This window comes from Botryllus schlosseri, unplaced genomic scaffold (genome assembly GCF_051294905.1).
Source record: "Botryllus schlosseri isolate E-star unplaced genomic scaffold, Bs_hap1 Bs118a, whole genome shotgun sequence".
Classification (NCBI taxonomy): domain Eukaryota; kingdom Metazoa; phylum Chordata; class Ascidiacea; order Stolidobranchia; family Styelidae; genus Botryllus; species Botryllus schlosseri.
The window spans coordinates 6,980-29,548 of record NW_027648727.1 but is presented as its reverse complement, the minus strand read 5'-3'; the positions used below and the strand labels follow the sequence as shown (position 1 = coordinate 29,548).

The 22,569-nt window shown below is 41.7% G+C and overlaps 1 protein-coding gene across 1 annotated transcript; it reads left to right on the top strand.

Moving 5' to 3' along the window:
* Nucleotides 1-87: 87 nt before the first annotated feature.
* On the top strand, nt 88-21,953 carry LOC145432733 (serine/threonine-protein kinase Nek8-like). The gene is made up of 3 exons (XM_080309557.1): nt 88-216; nt 18,439-18,653; nt 20,955-21,953. Exons 1-3 carry the CDS (start codon nt 113-115, stop codon nt 21,044-21,046), a joined length of 411 nt encoding a protein of 136 aa, XP_080165683.1. The 5' UTR covers nt 88-112; the 3' UTR covers nt 21,047-21,953.
* Nucleotides 21,954-22,569: the final 616 nt, after the last annotated feature.

Here is a 22,569-nt window from a genome sequence, read left to right as displayed (position 1 = left end):
GTACTTGAATACCCCGAAAAAATATAAGAACTTCGCTAGTCTACTATTTACGGCTTTACTACGTTTTCATTTCAACCGCACATTTCCTTTCGCAGCAAATGGCAGTCTGTACATGATCGGCAACAATCAATTCGGCCAGCTCGCGAGCCCGCCCGTTTCTGGCGGCAGAAACAGCACCAGGGTCCCGAAGAAGGTCAACGTTACGCCGGCGCAAAGGTAAAATTCCAATATTAAAACTCAACGACGGCTAGGCACAATTCGAGTACTGGGATCTGAACCGAGTATTAATTCTAGAAATTCGAGTCGAGAAACTATACCCTTGTCGCCACTACGAGAATTTTAAAATTCGGTACCGTTTTTCACAGTGGAAGGCTATAAACTTCGATTGATGATATCACAGCCAGACTTGTACAAACTACCCATTTGGTCAGTTGACGGTCAACTAACTAACGGTTTTTTGAGCAGTTCTAGTTCTAGTTGCGAATGTCGAAAATTGAGTAGTTCTAGTTCTAGTTGCGGAATTTGAAAAGTGAGTAGTTATAGTTGTGCGACGAAATAGGCGTGGTTTGAATCAGGGCTTTGGAGCCGGAGCCGGAGCCCGGAGCCGGAGCCCCGGAGCCGTGCATTTTCACCGGAGCTGGAGCCGGAGCCGGAGCTCTACATAAAATTCAGCCGGAGCCGGAGCTGGAGCCCGTTATTTGAGTAGTAGCTCCGGCTCCGACCTATTTTATAAGATGCCATTATATATATGCAACAACCACATCTGCTGATTTGTCATAATTGAACAGCAGGTGTGAATTTTAATGCTGTGCACAGCAATGGCATAGAGTAAAGTGCGTTGTTGTGCAACTATGATGTTGTCGACAATTGACAAGTATTCATGACGTCACAAGCTGGCACGGCGGCACCTAAGTAGTTATATAGATCGCTCGTGATTCGCCATTGTTTCTTATGGGCGGGGTGGTGAGGTGCCTGAAAACCGGGGGTGGTGAGGTGACCCTTATCTCTTATGGCGGGGGTGGTGAGGTGCCATTGTGTCTTATGGCGGGGGTGGTGAGGTGACCCTTATCTCTTATGGCGGGGGTGGTGAGGTGTCATGTGTTCTTATGGGTGCGGTCGTGATTCGCCTTTTTTGCTATAGGCGGTGGCGGTGATTCGCCGTGAAAACTCGTGGTCGTGACTCGTCTTTTTTGCTATGGGCTGCGTCGGTGATGCGCCATGTATTCTTACGCGATATGTGGTGACTCGCCATGTGTTCTTATGGGTGCAGTCGTGATGCGCACTTTCAACCATCTCTCGCGTGGTGTTGAATAGTCACCAACAATAACCACACAAACGGAAACGTGGCTTGCAAGAGGATTAAGCAATGCGTGCGACCTATATTCCGAATGACCTGCGCGCTGAATTATTTCCCGTCCAGCCGCTACTATCGAATATTACACTAGATCAGTCAGTGCGAAATAGTTTGATCGTAAATTATGATATATGATGTCGTAGTTTAGTCGTGTCAAATGACCGATCGTGTTCTCTTTTCTCGCTATTGATTGCTACCTGAATAATACTTTCGGCTTATTCGCTGTATCACGCCTACAAAATAGTCTGCTGTTCACAGTCGCGACTTCACCGCGATAGCGCAATTTTCACACCTCGATCAGTAGAACAACACTGCACTAACCCAGTTGTCGAAACACATAGGTCATACATATTACGTGAAATATTGTATTGTGGTATACAAATATGCAAACTATTCTTTCAATTCAACAAGTCTAGTTAACGAATCGATTTTCAAGCTGCCGACACAGTTTTTAACACGAGTGAGTTGATATTTCTTCCCGGGTACGAGCGAGGCTTTGTTCCATTGATCCAAAACCACCTCGCCAGTATCATCCTTCAATGTAAAACTGTATAATTTCAACTCCTTTCCGACACCAGAATTGACCGTCTTCTCCTCTCGAGAAACACAAGTAGCGGCGATCGAAACGTATTCATCTTTATTCCCGTATACCGATTCACAGGTCAATAATGGGTATTCTTCAGTCGTATGTCTCGATTTTCCATGCAGAGTTACTGACGAAGCCCGTCCCAGTAATACAGCAGGTTTTCCAGTAAACTTGTCAATTTGGACCCAACCGGATTTGACCATGAGTTTTTTTCGTTTGGAGAACGCTTTCTCAATGACCCCGAACAATTCACGATTGAAACACGTGAAAGATATCTCTTCGTTATTGCCGTCGATGAATATACCTTTGAGATATTGGCTAACGCCACCTCTTTTGGGTGATGAGACGAATTTGACGCCGACGTGAAAATTTGAAGTTGCTCCGACTTGCATAGTGTTGACGCTGTTCGATGTCATATCGTTTGATAAAGTGGGAGTCATCAACAAATCCGTCGATATTTATAGAATTAGGCACGTGGTATTGAGTGAGTTAACAGTCTTTGTATAATCCTGATGACCCGCGTGAATAGACTTGGATTGAAATAAACTTTACAGGAGTTCTGTAAGAAAGGATGCCGTTCACAAGTGACAAACGACACGAATGAATTTTCTTCTTACCCAGTCACTTATCAATGTACTGTAGTGAGTATTCAAGATGTCTGTTGCTAAATCTCTGTACGCCGCTAGGGTATGTATGTCACTTTTCATCGCCGCAATGCTTATGACACTAAAAACCCCATTCCAGTCGATGCCGTATGATCGAATCGAGTTAACCAATGCGGTAAAATCACACTTTCGAACACGGCTCACGTTTTGTCCATGTACATAGAAATCTAGTACTCCGTGGATGAATTTTTCCGTTTCGCTCAATGTGGGGGTTGTCGAGTTATGATAATAGAGAAGGTAATTCTCAATAATCGCGCTAGTTGCCATAACGAGTATATGTAACTATCAACTGAAAAAGTAAACCATGAGAATGACACCACAATGTGTTAAAATGGTGAAATACACCGCTCAGATTTCGAAAAAACAGATGTCGGCGGGTGCGTTTGACATGTGTGACACAATAAAATCGCCCGTTTCGCTAAACAGGAAATTCACTAAAGCGCAGTGTGCTGTGCGATTTTGAAAAAACAGATGTCCGCGACTGCGTTTTGATCTGTGTGACACACTAAATACGTCCGGTTCTGAAAGTCGGAAACGCGATCGGTTCTGAGGATTATGCAGTGTGCGTGCGGCCTATATTTCGAATGACCTGCGCGCTGAATTATTTCCCACCCAGCCGCGTGCTACTAGCGAATTAAGTCTATAAATAGCCAACACCCACGAGTCGATTGTTATACTTCGCTGTCGCAGACATAAACGCTGGTTGGAGCAGTTAGATTAATTATTATACAATGGTCGAGGTTCAGATAGATAATCTTGACAAATTTGGTTATGAACCAAATGCATTCGAATCGCAATTTGAAGAAAACGCGGATATCTTTGATGCGATTAATCCTGGTGATCTGATGACGCCCGATTTAAGAGTTGAATCCGCAGAACGCGACCTTACGGCAACGATCGAAATGCAGTCAAACTATACAGATATAGCGCGCCAGGCGTGGCTGAAGTCGGGTCAACTATCTAGAGAAAGCGCAATTAACGATCTCACGAACTTGGTGACGACACCGTGTGTGCCGACCGACGAGACAGCCGTTAGCAACGAATTACCGAATCCCGAGAAACCGTCGACTTCTGGGATGACGATACCGCGCCCCGCGGGGTCGCTATCGGTGACTGATACTCCTAAATCTGTATCAACCAGCAAGCCAACTCGAAAAAGAACCATATCGACAACGGCGGGCATACCACCGGCTAAACAGCTTCGTAATGGGAAATCGAAAAATTTGAATCGTACCGAACCCAGACAGAAGGTTGGTAAGAAACCTGTGAAATCTAAAAGCGCGAGTGACGATGATTTTCGCGACGACGTGAAGGGAAAAAAGAAGCAGGAAGAAAAGTTATGTCAATACACAGTTGACAAGATGGTCACCTACCTCCAGACTATTGACGTTGTTAAGCCGCATTTAGGTTCAATACTATGTTATGTTGATTCGTTGACGGAGAAAAAAAATTTGACTGTCACAAAGCTCATGGCTGACATCAAACGATTGCTTACTGTCAAGGGTCAGCGTTGGAGTCTTGATGAGATTCAACCTGAATTAAATACCGCAACCAATGAGTACTTGCATCGACTTCTAGAAATTAGAACAAAATTGAAGTATAATTTGTGCTGAATGATTTTCATTGTTGTGAGTGTCTATTCTCAATTTCTGTTTCCGTTTCAGATTTTACATTAGAGCCATAAATAATAGCTTCTGAAAGCACAACCACTAGTGGCGCTGGCGCTCTTGTAATCTCGAATCAGTGGTTTAGGTCTTTCTCTCCCGGTGTCGAGCGGCGAACAACGTGGCTTACCGTCTGGGTATATTCGATCGCGAATTGGTGGATAAGGAGTTAATTAGTAAGTTATTCGGTACGATTACTTTGATTTATGAACGTAATATGTTATTCGTTTATCCTACAGACAAAACAAGCGTCGGAATTGAAGTAAAGAATTGCATAGGTGAGTTATTACTGTTCAGAACTAGTGAACATGATGTAATGATTTTGTTGTTGAACAGACAGAGCAACTCGAGTTGAACGCACGAGTCTACTGGTTAGTTATCTGCTATAACACAACGTTAGTGGACATAGATTGATGTGTTACTTGTTTTATTAAGCGTAAAGAATCGAAAACACCAACAAAGAAACTAGAATGTAAGTAAGACTAGTTTCATGTTCCCCAAGTGCTGAATTTGACCACGTGTTATTAATTTTACAGATGAGTCGACGCAGACGGAATCGTGTTCGCGAAGAACCGAATGCACCACCAGAGATTGGTGACGAACGCCAAGAAGTTGTATCCCAGAACTGGCAAGCGATAAAATCGTATGTAGTGAATCAGAGTCGGCGCGTGTATAATATCCGAGTCATCGATCGTGAGCTATCGGATGTTTTCCGTGATATCCAAGCGATATTTTTCTCAGAGTCGACTCGTTTCAAAATCAATTTCGCGTATGCATTTATTTTGTACCACGTCGACACTCTAAGATTTCGCTATTTTCATGCATCGGCGAATGTTGATAGTGTATTAGAAACACCAGCGGCAATTTCAACACTAGCTAAATTCGATGAATTTGTTGAATCTATAAGGTTGGAAACGGCGCTTGATTTATTACGAAATTCTCGATCAAACACGAAGTCACTGCCGGTCTGTGTGACTAATGTACAGTTTTATGTATATCCTACCGACGGCATATTGATTGGTTGTGCTGGTATTAAACTACCGACATGGCTTGCAAAATCGAAATGTATCTTGACATTTACACATCGAAAAAATAGACATCGGTACAATGACAACCTATGCGCTTTTCGCTGTATTGCCCACTCAATTGGAAAAGATACAAAGGCAATGGCTCAACAATTCACTTCGGTATATGGTGTCAGTGTAGAATCTGGTGTAACCCTTGATATGCTGGACGATATCGAGGCCTTGTTTAATGTGGCCGTAGTTGTGTACACTAAAACTGAGGGTAAAGCTGTCGCGCTCCGCCGTAGCACCTTTGAAGCGAAACCTGTGTATTTACATTTAGAAAATGCGCACTTCTGTCTTATTACTGATATATTCCGTTATGCGGAGAGCTATCAATGTGATGTTTGCGAAAGATTTTTCAATTTGCAGTATGAATTGACCAGACACAAATGTACAACAGAACCTGTTGAAGTGTTTCCTGGTGGCGTGTATACACCTCCTCTGAACATCTTTGAAAAGCTTGATCTAGAAGGGGTGTTTGTTCCTCACCAGCTTCGTTATTTCAAATACCGTATCGCGTTTGATATCGAGAGTATGTTTGAGAAGTGTGAGATTCCAGATTCCTCCAAAACTTCATGGGAGTGCAAACATATTCCCATTTCTGTTAGCATATCTTCTAATGTGGAAGGGTTCTTGGAACCGTATGTAATTGTCTCGAACGGTGACCCAAACGACTTGTGTGCGGAAATGGTTGATCATTTTCATGATATTCAAAGTGAGTCATTTAGGTTGTTACAGATGGAATATCAACACTACTTGGATATGCTCGAATGTAAAATTACCGAAATGAAGGCGCTCGACCCCGCCGAGAGAAAAATACCACTTGAACGTTTACAAGAGGAGTTTATGCGATATTTAAAACAAATCCCTGTTTTGTCGTTCAATGGCGGTCGGTATGACTTGAACTGTCTCAAAGAGTACTTGATGGGTTTACTCGTTGATGAAAATCTGAATGTATTGAAACGAGGTAACAACTTCCTCTCTTTGACAACCAACAGACTGAAATTCTTGGACATTGTAAATTACTTGGCACCGGGGTTCTCGTACGATGCTTATTTGAAAGCCTTCAAATGTAGCGCCGCTAAAGGTCATTTTCCGTATGAGTTTCTGACTAGTTTGGAAAAGCTAGATTATCCGAGTCTTCCTAGCCACAGCGACTTTTACAGCTCGCTAAAAGATCGTAATATATCCACAGCTGAATATGAAAACTGTTTGAAGGTTTGGAACGATAACAAAATGACTACTTTACGTGATTATCTCAAATGGTACAACGCAATCGATACTCACTACTTCATTGAGGGGTTAGAAAAACAATTTCAATCTTTCAAAAGTCAATTCAGTGTGGATATATTCAAGGAAGCTGTCTCCCTACCCGGGGTTGTATCGAGGCATCTTTTCAATAGCATCCCACGTGATTTCACCTTGTTCAATGATAAACACCAGGATCTGGTTTCGCTATTCAGAGACAATTTAGTGGGCGGACCGTCAGTCATTTTCCATCGATATCAAAAACAGGGTGAAACTCGAATCAAAGAATTTTTTTACAAGGAAAACGCTCAGATCACCCAACATGTAACAGGGCTGGACAGCAATTCGTTATACCTTTTTGCTTTGAGTGAACCTAGTCCAACTGGTTTCCCGGTACATTGGCAACCACTCGATGCTGAGTGTACTAAATTCAAACCTGTAAAGACCGCACCGAAATGGGGGGAGACAGCAGCTCAATGGTTAAACTGGTATTCGTATATCAATAATGTACATGTCCACCATGCTTTTAATGGACCTGAAATCCGCGTAGGAGCTCGTAATTATCCTGCTGATGGGTTCTATCGTAATTCAGCTGGTCAAGGGGTAATCTTGTCTTTTCTTGGATGTCATTTTCATGCACATCAGTGCAGATTTGGTTGTGATGATTTGGAACGTCGAGAACGGACTAAACGTGTTCATGATTATTACAAAAGCCTCAATTACCAAGTCATATGTAAATGGGAATGTGACTGGCGCACGGAGAAACAGGAAAATCCTGATATTGTGCGATATCTTAATGGTATCCAACCGCAATTGACTCGAACCAAGTCTGTCACCGCACATAAATTGATGGAGATGGTAATGACTGGTACATTCTTTGGGTGTTTATCAGTCGATATTTTTACGCCAAAACATTTGCAAAGGAAGTTTGTTGAACTATGTCCGGTATTCAAAAATACGATGGTGTCTCGCGAGCATTTGTCAGGTCACATGAAACAGTTCGCCATTGATCGTAAATTACTCACCAAACCCACGCGCATGTTAGTTGCTTCATACTGGGGTAAGAAAATCTTGTTGACCTCCGACTTGATCAAGTGGTATGTTAAACACGGGTTGATTATATCCAAAATTCATGAGGCGGTCGAATTCACCAAAAAGACATGTTTTGACAACTTTGCGAAAAATGTCTCGGATTGTCGACGCGCTGGGGACCGTGACCCTAACCTTGAGATTATTGCCCTGACACAAAAATTAGCCGGAAACAGCAGCTATGGTCGGGTCTTGATGAATCCGCGTAAATTCAAACGAACCACCTACTGTGATAAAAGTGAATTGGGTGCCTGTGTGAAGGATCGTTTTTTTGTGAAATATGACGAATTGAACGCTGATCTATTTGAAGTAACGAAGCGTCCTAAAACGATCAAGTGGGGTAACTGTATTCAGGTGGGGTTCTGGGTTTATAACAACGCTAAGCTCAAGATGCTCTCGTTTTTTTATGATTGTTTGTGTAAATATTTCCGTGACGAGTGCTTCATGCTATTAATGATGGACACAGACTCCCTCTATCTTTCGCATTCAGCCTCATTCGATGATATCCTTATCCCCGAGAAAAGAGATGAATTTTATCTTGAATACGAGAACTGGTTTCCGCGCTATTTTTGTGACGAGCACCGAGCTGAGTTTTTGTCTGATCCGGTTTCTTTTGACCGATCGAGACAGTGTTGCAAAGACACGTATGCCTATTGCCTTCGTCAACCGGGTTTGATGAAAGTGGAGTACGAAGGTGGTACATCCTTCTGCGGACTCCAATCCAAAAATTACTTTTGCGATGGGCCAAAAAAAAAAACTGGCTTCCAAAGGCCTCCAGAAATCCAACCCAGTCGATTTCGAAACTTTTCTGGGTGTCTTGACATCTAGGCAATCTGTCGGGGAGTGAACAAGGGGTTTCGGTGCAGAGATAGGGGTGTTTATACGTACAAACAACAGCGTAAAACATTTTCCTATTTCTATGCCAAACGCCGAGTGCTCGAGGATGGTGTGTCAACCCTACCATTAAATGTGTAATTGTATATTTTGTGTGTTATTCTGTGTGTTTGATTTTATTTTGATTTACTTGTATTTATTATGTGCTAATGTGTCATTTGTTATCCAGATGGATAACGCTATTTCATATATTGAGTCAGTAATGTCAGAATTGGATTTGAATAGTTTGCACAAAGAGACGCTTGAACTGGAGCAGGAATTAACACAGCTCTCGATTCACGGCACCGACGACAACTCACAAGACCGCGCGATACCCGATCGATCCAAGGCGCGCCGTCGGGAACTGGACGAGAAATGGACCCGTGTCCGAAGTGTCTGCATAGAAGCGCTACTTCAACTACAATTTCCTGATCGAAAGACGCCGAGTGATAACCACATCCTATTCAACAGAGCAAAGCTGACAAATTATGTGGTCTTGGGAAAAAATTGTTCGTGGATACCGCTTTTCGGTCACGAAGAGAGACAAGCCTACTTGAGAACCCGCAAGCGACATCGAAAATTCCAATTTTTCCTTGATCAACATCGAGTTGCAAACAGTTTGAAACGACCTCGTTCTGACTCTGAAAGTAGCGATGCTACAACCGATGATTTTTGCAAACATGATTCCCTTGGTCATTGTGAACATAATCTTGTGGTGAACACTGATAGTTTTAGGTGAAACTTTGTTTACAATCTGTGGGTGTTTTCGAAATGTCAACTTGTAACTAAAACGTTTTAGTAATAATATTTCCTGAAATCTGTGTCTTGTTTTACAGATGGCTAGTGATTACATAATAGCTGTTCTGGAACAAGCAGGCCTGACTCAGTTACACGAAAAGACACTTGTACAACGCCGCGATCATGTACACTTCGTGGAGCTGTATTTGAATCGAGAGATATCGCATGAATTATACGAACAACGCGTTTCGAGACAACATAAAGATTTAAAAGAGTGTTCCAAGGGTGAGGTCTATAGTTGTTATAGTAACACTGTTAGAGTTTAAAACGCTATGAATCCTCTCGTGTTATGAATCCTCTTATGTGATTTATTATTTTACAGATTGGGATCAGCTGCTTGACGACTTGAATAAAGCGTTCGTGACACTACAACTCCCACTGACGAAATTACGAGGAACAGATGAAGATTTAATAACCCGCGGAAAATTGTTAAATCGAACTCTATTGGGATTATATATTCCACTAGAACAAGACGACTACAACAGTGGATATTCCCAACCTTGTTGATATATAAACACATGCACTTTATCGAGTTTCAATAAACAACAAATGATGGAATTGATCCACCCATTCGCGTGTATTGTGAGTGGTCCTTCAAGAAGTGGGAAGACTACTTTTGTTGCAAAGCTGATTAGACATGCGACATCCATGATTAAACCAAGTGTATCCAGGGTCGTATATTGTTACAATAATTATCAGGAGGTTTTCAAGACGATGCATAACGTAGAATTCCACGCCGGTCTAGATATTTTAGAAGAGTTGAAGGTTTGCTCTGAAGACACCTTGATTATAGTGGATGATTTCATGACTGAGACAGCGAAAATTGCAGACTACTTTACAAGATTTTCTCATCATTCAGCCAAGTCAATTTGCTATATCACGCAGAACCTGTATCACAAGGGTAAAGGAGCACGTGACTTGAGTCTCTCGAGTTCGTATATGGTGATTTTCAAGAATCCGCGCGACCAACAACAGATCAGTTTTCTTGGTCGACAAATGTATCCAAACTCTAGATTTTTAACAGAGGCTTATCGTGATGCTGCTAGACAACCTCATAGTTATTTATTTATCGATCTCACGCAAGAAGCACCTGAAAATCGACGCGTTATGACCAATATATTTCCTGGTGAAACCATGGTGGTTTATAGCCCGATGGTATAAATAGCCAAGCGCAGAACCGACTTTAAACTCAAAATGACCAAGGTACCAGCTCGGACACGGCGGCATATACCCACACTAGAGTTCCTACATAAAAGTAAACCCGAGATACGCAAGCAAATTATATCGGGCGCCAGCAAAGAATTGATCGAGTGTATATGCGATTGTACAAAGAACATTTTAAACGGCAACATCCCTCTTTCGAAGTATAAAAGAAAGCGACTGTCAGCTCATAAATGTAGTTTACGTCGACTTGTCAGGAAAGACATCCCTATTCGACATAAGAAACGTATGGTTAACCAGAATGGGGGTATGTTTATGACTCTATTATCGAGCATCCTACCCGTCGTCACTGGTTTACTCGGTAATCTTTTCAAAAAATGACTTCTTTTAAAAAAATCTTCATAAATCCGAATCCGGTAAACGGAGCTGACGTTCAGAAATTGAATTTGGATATCGACAAATGTATGAGCGACATATTACAGATGAACATACCCCAAGAACGAAAATTAGCCTTATATAACGACGCACTAAATCGTTATCAAACAAAACACGACACACTGAATCAACCGATGAAAATCGATATATCAGAACAAAGGAATCTATTTTCGGCTAGTGAGTTGGACGCACTGCGACGTCTGATCAAGGGTGAACCATCAAGGATTCCTATACCATCACCGAGTAGCCAACGAAGCAAAGTAAAGACTCAGCATGCCCCGACGAAAAGCGGTCGTACACCAAGACCCCGAGACGATACGGATGGGAGCCATACTAAGTATTTCACACCAGGGCTACCTGGTAGTTACCGTGGTGCATACGTATTCTCTAGAGGGCGGAATAGAGCCAAAGTCAAGGAGTTTCTTTCGAGCAAGGACGCGTACACAAAACATTTTCCCTATCGAAAGAAATTTAAGAGACCTAGAGTGATTACGTCGGGTCTTGGTGTTCAGTATCAAACCGATCTCATGCATATGCAAAATCTTTCAAAAGAAAACGATAATTTTAAATATGTGTTGGTGACGATCGATTGTTTCAGCCGATTTTTATATCTGTATCCGCTCAAGAACAAAACCTCGCAAGGTATTATTCGTGGATTCAAGGAAATATTTAAGGATCGTATACCTCATGTTATTCAAAGTGATCAGGGTTCTGAGTTTACTAATCACGCGTTTCAGACTTTCTTAAAAGATAACAATGTGCGACATTTTCATACAAATAGTGAACTGAAAGCATCGATATGCGAGCGTGTTATTCGTACTGTGAAGCAAGTGTTATACCGTTATTTCACGCATAATAAGACTTTGAATTATGTCAATGTCCTGTCCGAGATATGTCGAGGGTATAACACTACTTTTCACGTGGCTATAGGGTGTCCTCCAGCGGATGTTGATTATTCAAATCAAGAACAAATTTTCCATAGGTTATACGGCGACATGACCCCTAAAAAACCCAAACTAACTATCGGCACACCCGTCAGGATTTCGAAATCACGTGGTAATTTTGTAAAAAGTGCCTTGGCGAGTTGGACCGAAGAAATCTTTTTCGTATCTCAATGTCGTAAAGGTGACCCTCCTACTTATCAGTTGAAAGACTACCACGGTGAAGTTATAGACGGTAGATTCCAACGTGAAGAATTACAACCAATAACTAAAAATAATAATATTTATAATATCGAGAAAATCCTGTCTACTCGCAAGAAAGGAAAGAAAACGCAATATCTTGTAAAATGGTTGGGTTACCCATCTAAATTTAATTCCTGGGTCTCGGATTTGTATAAATAGACGCTGAAAATGTTGTTCGACCAAACTATGGATTCCGATTCCGCCTCATCTCGCATGGGTCAAGTCTCGACCAGTCTGAAAAACCAGATTGTGTTTATTGTACAGATTTGTATGTTAGTGTGTGTAATCGTGTTTTCATTATATCAAATTTCTGTCGGGGTGGATCGTGAAATATATTTAACGCTACTGTCTTCTTCACTTGGGTATTAATTACCGAATCCATCACCTCACCGTATATGTTGAAAGAAACAATAAAATGTTGTTGACTCTACCTTCGAATGCGAGTTTGGATAAATTTCCGAATACTAGCACAGATTTTCAAACGGAACTTTACAAAGAATTAGAAATGAATCGCCATGAGCTAGGATTATGTGAGCTGACCTTCCCCCATGATTTTCAACCGCGAATTGAAGTGACAGCGAAAAGTATCGGTTTTGGATTTGTCGATGCGAATGGATACACCGATCGGTATTATATTCCCGAAGGCTCGTATTACAGCATCGGTGAAATGTTAGAATCGTACGAGAAATATTACATGGGGGACATTTTCATTTTACAAGGATTCGGAGACTTTAGAATCACATTCAGAAGATTAGTCACGAGTAAAAAAAGATACAAGCGGGGTGTGCCCATAAATACCGACACCGCAGACTCTAGCGTCAAACACATACCCCGTACCACGCATGATTCACCCGAACCTTACGGATTGATACCACTTGGTTCTGTGTTGGATACAATAACATTTAGACGCGTTGTATCTCGTCGCCGCGGAGTGGTAGAATTTATCTTTACACCCGCGATAAAGTTGGAACGGATTGATAAGGTTTATGTGTATTGTGATCTGATACAACCAAGACCACACGGTAACAAGCTGCAACAACTTTTACGGGTGGTTACTGTAACCGCTAAACCGAATGAAAACCAAATCAACATATTCCCAAAACCATACTTCTTTGCTTTAGCGAGAAACAATTTTAGAACGATACGAATTTATCTACGTGATGCAGCTGGCAACCCTATTAAATTTCGAAAAGCACCAGTGACAGTAACCCTACGCTTCCGTCGTAGAGCTGTTGATTCAATATGAGTTACATCACGTTGTCTAGCACCAAAGGCGAATTCTCGGTGGTGTTACCGAATGAAATTATTTGTAATGAGCTTGCGTTGGTGGATATGAGTTTTGTCAGTGAATCTCTTGATCGAATTATAATCAATCGTGATCAAGCACTCTGGGAGCTACATAATGAGAAAGATCGAATAGTAGAAGCGTACCTAACACCACTTGGGAATTATGCAAACAACCTCGAGTTGATGCGAAGAATATTATCTGAAAGTTTCAAACACTGTTTCACCGAAAGAATCAACGACGAACTTTTCCGAATTCGTTACCCGAAACGTATCACACTCCACCCCACGGATATATTCACGAATTATTTCAGTGTAGTTGATCAAGTGTCGACGCCAGTATGTAATGTCACGTCGATCAAACCTAAACCGACTCAACCCCACCTCAGATATCTTTTTGTGTATATCAATGTACTACGACATCATCCGGTGGGTGATTACATGAGTCAATTGCTTCGTGTGATCCAAGTAAATAACGAGACGTGTATGAGACAAGAAGTTGTATATGAAAAACCGTTTTATTTCGCAGTTTCGATTAACCACATCCGCGATATAAAAATCACCATCCGGGACCAATACGGTCAGTTAGTACATGATATAGAGACCACATTGACACTCCACACACGATGAAAATAGTGACGTTAACCACCTCTATGCTTGGTGCTGATTTTGAACACAGACTACTCACCATCAACAACATCCCGACGAGATATTGTGAATTAGCCCTCATGGAGCTCGATTTCACTTTAACCGAACCGGCGATTGGTCAATATTTGTTTGTGTATTGCGATATTATTCACCCTCACTTACTTGGAGATACGTTAGCGCGTTTATTACGAGTTATACCGCTGACACCTGGTGATGTCGCACATAATTGGATAGCGACAAATCCGTATTATTTCCCTGTTTCAAAAGATGTTGTAGATTCTGTATGTCTTTACCTCAGAGATGAGTTTGGGGAACCTATAAATATAATAAGTCGTTCATTGCAAGCTACATTTAACATTAGGAAGCGATTATGAAAGTTGTTTTCACGTGTGATCATCATTCTGTCCATCGTCATTATAACCAGACAGGTGATGGTTATGGATATTTTAGTGGTGGAGTTCAAGCCGGTTCCGGTATCGGGAGTTTGTTTAAATCACTCGGTCGTTTAGTGACACCTATTGCGAAATACGCTGGTGGTCAATTGTTACGGACTGGAGGTGAAATAGCAAGAGATCTATTACGGGGTAACTCGATCAAGTCTAGTGTTGTCAAGAGAAGTAAACAAGCTGGCGGTCGAGTGATTGATAAAATTTTAACCCCAAAAGCTATAAAAAGGAAAAAAACAAAGTCAAAGAACACTTCATCCAAACGTCGTCGTAAACAACAGGATATATTCGACTAAGAACTATGTTGATGCATGCAGGTTCCCGAGAATGTCATAACTCCGGATTAAACATATTTAGTATACCCCACACACAAACCAGTATTGAGGAATCGCAATATGTCGTCGTCAAACCCCATAGTTTAGGTAATGTCATGGAAGTACAATTACCAAGGACGGATCGATATATGGATCTACAAAACACGTTCTTGAGATTACGTTTGAAGCTCACTAAACGCGATGGAACTGATTTAGCAAACGATACACAAGTGGGGCTGGTCAATAACATGTTGGATTCTCTTTTCAAACAAATCGATGTAACTATTTCAAATGAGGTTATCACAAATTCGGATAATTGTCATGCCTACAAAGCTTATATCTCTCGGTTGTTGAATGATACTCACGGGGCCTCGGAGAGTTTTGTGCAAGGACAAGGTTTTTATAAAGATGTCGCTGGCTCTATGGATGTTCTTGGTGCAGCGAATACTGGATATGTTAAACGAAAAGACCTTACCAAAAACAGCACTCCGTTAGAGTTGATCGGAAAAATTCGAATGGGTCTTTTCGAGCAGTCTAGATGTATGCTGGATAATGTCGACATGAAATTAAAATTTACACGTAACGAAGATAATTTCTGTCTTCTCGGCGACGCGGAGGATGTACAAATTGTTTTACTCGAAATGGAGGTGTATGTCAAACAGATGAAGATCGCTGAAAGTGTAAGCCTAGCACACAAGTCTGTACTACAGAAGAATACTGCCAAGTATCCTGGATACGCTTACAAATGTCGACTCATACATTCGCCGCGGGTTTATCGAAAATTGATAGAGAGTTAGTTAGCGGCACCATGCCAAAGAAGATCGTAATTGGTTTAGTCGAGACCACGACATTTAACGGTGTTCGAGCCAAAAATCCATTCAACTTTAAACACTTTGATGTTCAAAATCTTTCTTTAAGTGTGGATGGGCGTCAAATTAACGGACGCGAATTTCATTTCGATTTTGATAAACATGGCGGACTCGAAGGTTATATGACACTATTCTCTCAGACAGGTCGCTGGGAATCCGAGGCACCTTTAAATATTTCACGCAAAGATTATGTCAATGGATACACTCTTTTTGTGTTTGATTTGACACCCGATAATAGTTTGGGATGTTATCAACTTCATAAGACAGGAACTGTGCATCTGGTTTTGACTACGTCGAAGCCTTTACCAACCTCCGTAACCTTGTTATGTTTGAAGGAGTTTCAACATCTTCTACAGTTGAATCAAAAAAGACAAGTCGTCGAAATATGAATACGTCTGAGATCAATGATATTCTCTATAACCACCCTGACACACAAAGTCTATATCTAGGAACTTATCCAGTAGACCAGTTACCGAAGAAACCAATTAGCGGAAAATTCGCTATCATCATTAATTACGACGAGTCGAGTTTGCCTGGGTCTCACTGGGTGTCTATATACAGAGATGACGATACTCATTTTCATGATTCACTAGGTTTCGGACCACTAAAACCTCAGATAATCGAATTCCTGGAGCCGGATGAATTTTCCGTGACTGGGAAACAGTTACAGAGTAAAACTTCGGATGTGTGTGGAGATCATGCTATCGCATTCTTGATAAAAAGAGCTCAAGGGTTTTCAACCGAGGAATACTTGGATAATTTTGGCGATGATAAAAAAGTGAATGATACGATTGTACGTGCTTTTGTGAAGAGTTTGATTTCATAGTAATAAACGAATGTGTAAATGTGTATACTTGTGATTCTTGTTGCGCCTGTGAACAGCAGACTATTCTGTAGGCGCGAAACAGCGAATAAGCCGAAAGTAATATTCAGGTAGCAATCAATAGCGAGAAAAGAGAACACGATCGGTCATTTGACACGACTAAACTACGACATCATATATCATAATTTACGATCAAACTATTTCGCACTGACTGATCTAGTGTAATATTCGATAGTAGCGGCTGGACGGGAAATAATTCAGCGCGCAGGTCATTCGGAATATAGGTCGCACGCATTGCTTAATCCTCTTGCAAGCCACGTTTCCGTTTGTGTGGTTATTGTTGGTGACTATTCAACACCACGCGAGAGATGGTTGAAAGTGCGCATCACGACTGCACCCATAAGAACACATGGCGAGTCACCACATATCGCGTAAGAATACATGGCGCATCACCGACGCAGCCCATAGCAAAAAAGACGAGTCACGACCACGAGTTTTCACGGCGAATCACCGCCACCGCCTATAGCAAAAAAGGCGAATCACGACCGCACCCATAAGAACACATGACACCTCACCACCCCCGCCATAAGAGATAAGGGTCACCTCACCACCCCCGGTTTTCAGGCACCTCACCACCCCCGCCATAAGAGATAAGGGTCACCTCACCACCCCCGCCATAAGACACAATGGCACCTCACCACCCCCGCCATAAGAGATAAGGGTCACCTCACCACCCCCGGTTTTCAGGCACCTCACCACCCCGCCCATAAGAAACAATGGCGAATCACGAGCGATCTATATAACTACTCACCTATATGTCTTCGTTGCTACATCGGATGTTACTGACGGCTGACAGACTCTAGATTGCTATAGATAACTAACCTATGGGTAGATTAGTAATCTATATAGACCAGGAATGGCCAACCTTTTCGGCTAAAGGGGCACATGCAATTGAAGAATGAGTGTGCGGTCCACTAGCCGCGCCAAGCGGATAAAATTTTCGAAGTTTATAACAAACTAGGTCAATAATATTATTACTTGAGTATTGCGGGTCTACTGTATACCGCCCGCTAGGCTCAGTTTGCAAGGACACGACTATTCGGCGTCTGGTCACATCGATATCGAAGGTCTCCGTTAATATGCGACAATAATGTTGTGCCTACATTTCAGCGTTGACGATATTTATGCGAGCGCAAACGCAAAAAGACTTTCTCGCGTAATTGCGAATAGTTAGACTTAATCGGGTAAATTGGGCGTTTTTTTCATTGTCAGTAGGGGGTAGGCTACCAAGCAAGAAATCGTGTGACAGTTAAACACGCGAGGCGTGAAGAAAAAAGTCGCTACTATTTTAGTTTATTGTAATGCACGACGATTTACTGAAAATGTGACTGGATCGTGGATCTGCCAATGCGTCGGAACTGATATTTTAGTCATCAACATCCCAAGTGTCGCAGCCAGAATTGTAATTTTTGGTTGGCATTGCAAGTTCACAATCTGAGCAATTCATTTTCGATAATATAATAGGAAATTACCTCGCGGGCCACGCAAAACCTCTCGCGGGCCACATTTGGCCCGCGGGTTGGCCACCCCTGATATAGCTAGGCCCATTCGATAATTTCAGAGCCGGAGCCGGAGCTGGAGCCGGAGCAGTGGTAATAATGCGGCTCCGGAGCTGGAGCCGGAGCTAATGTATGATAGAAGAGAGCTCCGGAGCCGGAGCCGGAGCAGTTGAAATTTACGGCTGCTCCGAAGCCCTGGTTTGAATAATGCCAAATAATCTTTAATGTGATGTGAAACTGTTTTTATGTTCTTCGGTGGAATATAAGGATATTGAAACTTTCCCCATGATTCATACTATCTTTACGTCGTAATGGGTGATATACTGCTACATGAATTGAAGTCAACACTCAACCTGATTTTATTCCGGCAGATTCATTGACGTCAGTTGCGGTGGTACTTTTACTGTGGCGATCACAGAATCGGGCCGGGTGCTAACGTGGGGTAAGACCATCCACGGCCAACTGGGCCGGTCGGCTACCGGGTCGATTTCGGCCGAGCCCGAAGCGATCAGCTTTCCTGGTTTTACGAACATGAAAATCGTCTCTCTCAGCACGAGCCACGGCAGCTCGTTGCTGGCTGTGTCAGGTGCGTGCCACGTTTTGCTATTTATATATATTTATCATTATATATTTATTATTTATATATAACTATTGCTATTATATACAAGCCAATTTCACAATTTAGTGCATCATACCGAGACCAGAGGTCAGGGTTGTTATGACTCGAGTTATGACTCGACTCGAGTCGCGATTCTCAAAATACGGAAATAACTAGACTCGAGTCAATTTGTGTATTGACTCGAGTCGTTGCGCATGACTCGGACCAAGTCATTTGACTCAAGTCTCAGACGGCCAAGACCGACATTTCATTGTAATCTCGAAGAATAGTAACATAACCTCGCTGTTGGTAAATCGCCTATTGGTACTGGCACTTGAAAATGCGACCAAAAAACTGTTAAAAGTGAGGTAACTTAGTATATTTCAAATGTGAATATCACCAAACAGAGTTGTAAAAAGAGGTTTTAACAAGACTTTAACTCGAAACTGAGCATTCAACGCAATGACTTGGACTCGGACTCGACCCCCTGCTCGCTGACTTGGACTCGGACTTTACTCGCTGATGAAGTAAAAATGACTCGACTTGACTCGAGTCAAAACTATAAAAGTGAGATTCACTTGTGACTCGGAGCCTTGTGACTAGGTTCCAACCCTGCCAGAGGTAGATTTCGTGAACTTACACTGCTTCCTGAAATGAAAGTTATTAGACTGCTTCTACTTCTACTTGATATTTCAGTTTTTCAGGCAAAACCAAGCCTGAAATGCCTACTTTTTTGTTTGCTTGGAAATCGCCACTTGTACCTCTTCCAGGCAGCACTAGGGCCTAGAATAGCTACCGTAAACCGGGGTAACTTTGGACATTTTCAACAATTCCGCTTTGTATCTTGGAAATGCTGGGGTGTAGGGGAGGCATGTTTTGTGTTTTTTAGGGGTCATGAGCATAGATTAGATTTACCTAATCCAAAATCTTCATGGTCATAAATAAGTACCTTATTTTTGTAAATTATCCGTGTCCAAAGTTTTCCCTGCATGTGGGGTAACTTTGGACAATGTAGTTTTTCGTATGCCTTTACACTCAATTGTTTATGAAACCTCGTAAACGAGGCTTATTTGGTAAGAGTTGATGAGAGCAGTGGCTAAAACTGAAACAAAATAGTATATGTCTGGCCTATTGTATGATTTTTACCTAATCCCCCCCCCCCAAAAAAATAGGTAGTTTATGAAGGCTAATGGGTCCTTATTCATCTCTTATCTCAATTTTCCCTCATGCCTTCGCCAATTAGGACTTGTAAATAACGTATGGTGATAAGGGATATCCCACTGGCAGTGTCAGCAATCGACAGCGAACGTTAAACATGTTAACGTGATTTATTGCCGATTTCAAATATATTACTGTTCTTTAAAAGATACACTTTCCCTTTCCTATCTCCTCTGATGGATATATTTGTCGTAATTTACGATATTACAATCTCTCAGCTCATTGCCTACCCATTTTTTCATATTCTGGCAAACTCTAATTTATTAACCTTCTCATTCCATTTTAAAAAGCCATCAGGTCGGTAATATGGAATACAGTTGGCCATACACTTTGACACAGTTGAAGCAGCCACTTTCCAGAGCTCTAAATATCACATTTTCCACTGTCCAAAGTTACCCCGTTCTGTTAAAATTTGACGGGGTAACTTTGGACATCACATTTTCTTGTATTGATCTAAGGGTGAGCCCACTGAGATTTTTGCCATGGATTAAGACTGCTTAGAGGTATTTGCTGCTAAGTTTTCAATCTATGAATCACATGCTATCTATGTTTGGTTGTAAGAAGTTTAATGCCCATTAATTTTGATGAAATTGACTCCCGCCATTAATTTATAAATATTGGGTCAAGTTTATCCGGTAGTGAAATGAATCCACCTTCTATTGAGATTACTTGTGGTGCTGTTGCCACATGAAAAAGAATTGGACATCCAGCGGCAACCCTTTCCATCAATAACCATTTAAATCTTTTACTGCTTAGTGTCAAAAGTTACCCTTAAGTATAAAGTTACCCCGGTTTACGGTACTATTTTAGTTCCGCGAGAATCGAAATGAATAATCGGCAGTTTAATTACCAGTCGTGTAATGTTCGTACCATTGTTGCCGGCCGTGGAAACGCGTTGACTTGATGCTGAAACGGGATATGACGATCGATATTATAGCATGAGTATGAGTGTTGTTTTGTGAGAAGTAAACTGATCCAAAACCGTTATCCTGGCCGCAGAAAAAAATCTGGAGCGGAATGAAGCCCACCTAGCATCGTAATACGAATCAGAATTTAATCTTTGTTTTATAGGCGTTGAGAAAAACGAACAGGATTTGGAAACGAAATTTCGGAACAACTGGGACACCAACACATGGCGCGAAGAAGGCAAAAAACCGCAATAACGATTCGTTTGATAATTGTAGATTGTTTTATCGTCGCAATGCTTCGTTACCTACCTTTTAAATACTCGTTTTCCGTACATTGAGACATTGTCACTAGAGCATGCCCGAATCATGTATGGTCTGCAGCCTCGGCGCAGAACTCGTTATACACAAATAATATGAAAATACACAACATAAATCTCTTAAGATACACATGTACGGCACATTTTGCAAACTGCGTTCTGTAGAGTTGATTTTCTTATCTGGCGTACCACATTGTGGGAATTATGGCAGATACTATTTTTGTAATTACGGTATGTGGTCTACAAGCTTATTTCGCGATTTGCGAATGACGATAAGCATTTTGCATTCAATGCGCTCCAGCGTAATTTGTAATTACTGTGCGTTTTGTATAGGCATTTTCCAATGCGTGTGTGTGAGTGCTTTGCATGTTCTTCGAAACTACACCGCGGTCACGATCCCTCTATTCTCTCTTGTTACTTGTGAGTACTAACACTTGAATTGCGATTATTTCCAACGCCGAATTGGGCTATCGCTTTATATACGTACGACCATAACTCTGCACTATTCAAACGCAATATGTCTTTTAAGTCCAAAGATATTCTATTGTTCAACGAGTGTATGATTTGCTAAACATTTTATGCTGGCGGAGTAGGTGATTGATCGGATTTTTTGTGAAACTCATGACGAAGGTGTAATTATATAACTATATGCGTACCACGGTTAGATATGATGTCGGCAAAGCAGTATTGTGATTGGTGCGGTGTTCTTATTTCAACTACCTTTCTTGTTTTGTTATATGACGACGATTGCGTGTTGCCTTTTATGTGATTGCAGTTCATTTTGTTATCCTGTAAGACTGTAATGAAATATTGCTTCCCTTTACAAAAAACTCGATTTCAAGGACTGTCAGTCTCTTGTCGAATGAAGACTATTGTGGTGCTGTGGCTTGCTAGCGTAGAATATTCCCAAGCTTGCCCTGCCCCTAATATGGAACATTTTATTGTCAATGTTAAGGAGATAACCAATTCACAATGCGTGTAGCTCAGCGGGTATTCTAGCGTACGCAGGATGACATTCCTAACGAGTTCTGATTCGGCGGATACTTAAGTCGGTTCGTGGACACATGAGTATGTACCGATTGGCATGTGGGTTTAATTACGGGTTACGATTGGATTTATGATTAGGTGAAGGTATATATAAGGTTTAATTTCAGGGCTATGTTTTGGTTTAGTGTAAGTATTATAAAGTTACATGTTGATGTGACGCGTGCTGTATTGTCCCATGCTGAACTGTCTTTTTCCATTGTGTCGCATGCTCATATGTGGTGGCGCATCTCACGGTTCAGGTCCGAGGCCACAAAGGAGAAAACTAAGGCGGCGGCAGCGAATCGGAGCCCATAGAGCGCGTTTGCCTACGAGTCATATGAATAGAACATGCCTTATTCAGCTCAAACCTCGCAACATTGCTAATATAAGCCAAGGACCGTTTCCCGGTACTAATGTGTAGTCGCCGGGCACAAC

Excerpts from the sequence above, each read along its gene's own strand:
- LOC145432733 (XM_080309557.1), top strand. The coding sequence starts at position 113 with ATGATCGGCAACAATCAATTCGGCCAGCTCGCGAGCCCGCCCGTTTCT. Across the intron at positions 217-18,438 it reads AACGTTACGCCGGCGCAAAG|ATTCATTGACGTCAGTTGCG; the intron begins GTAAAATTCCAA and ends TTATTCCGGCAG. Across the intron at positions 18,654-20,954 it reads CTCGTTGCTGGCTGTGTCAG|GCGTTGAGAAAAACGAACAG; the intron begins GTGCGTGCCACG and ends TTTGTTTTATAG.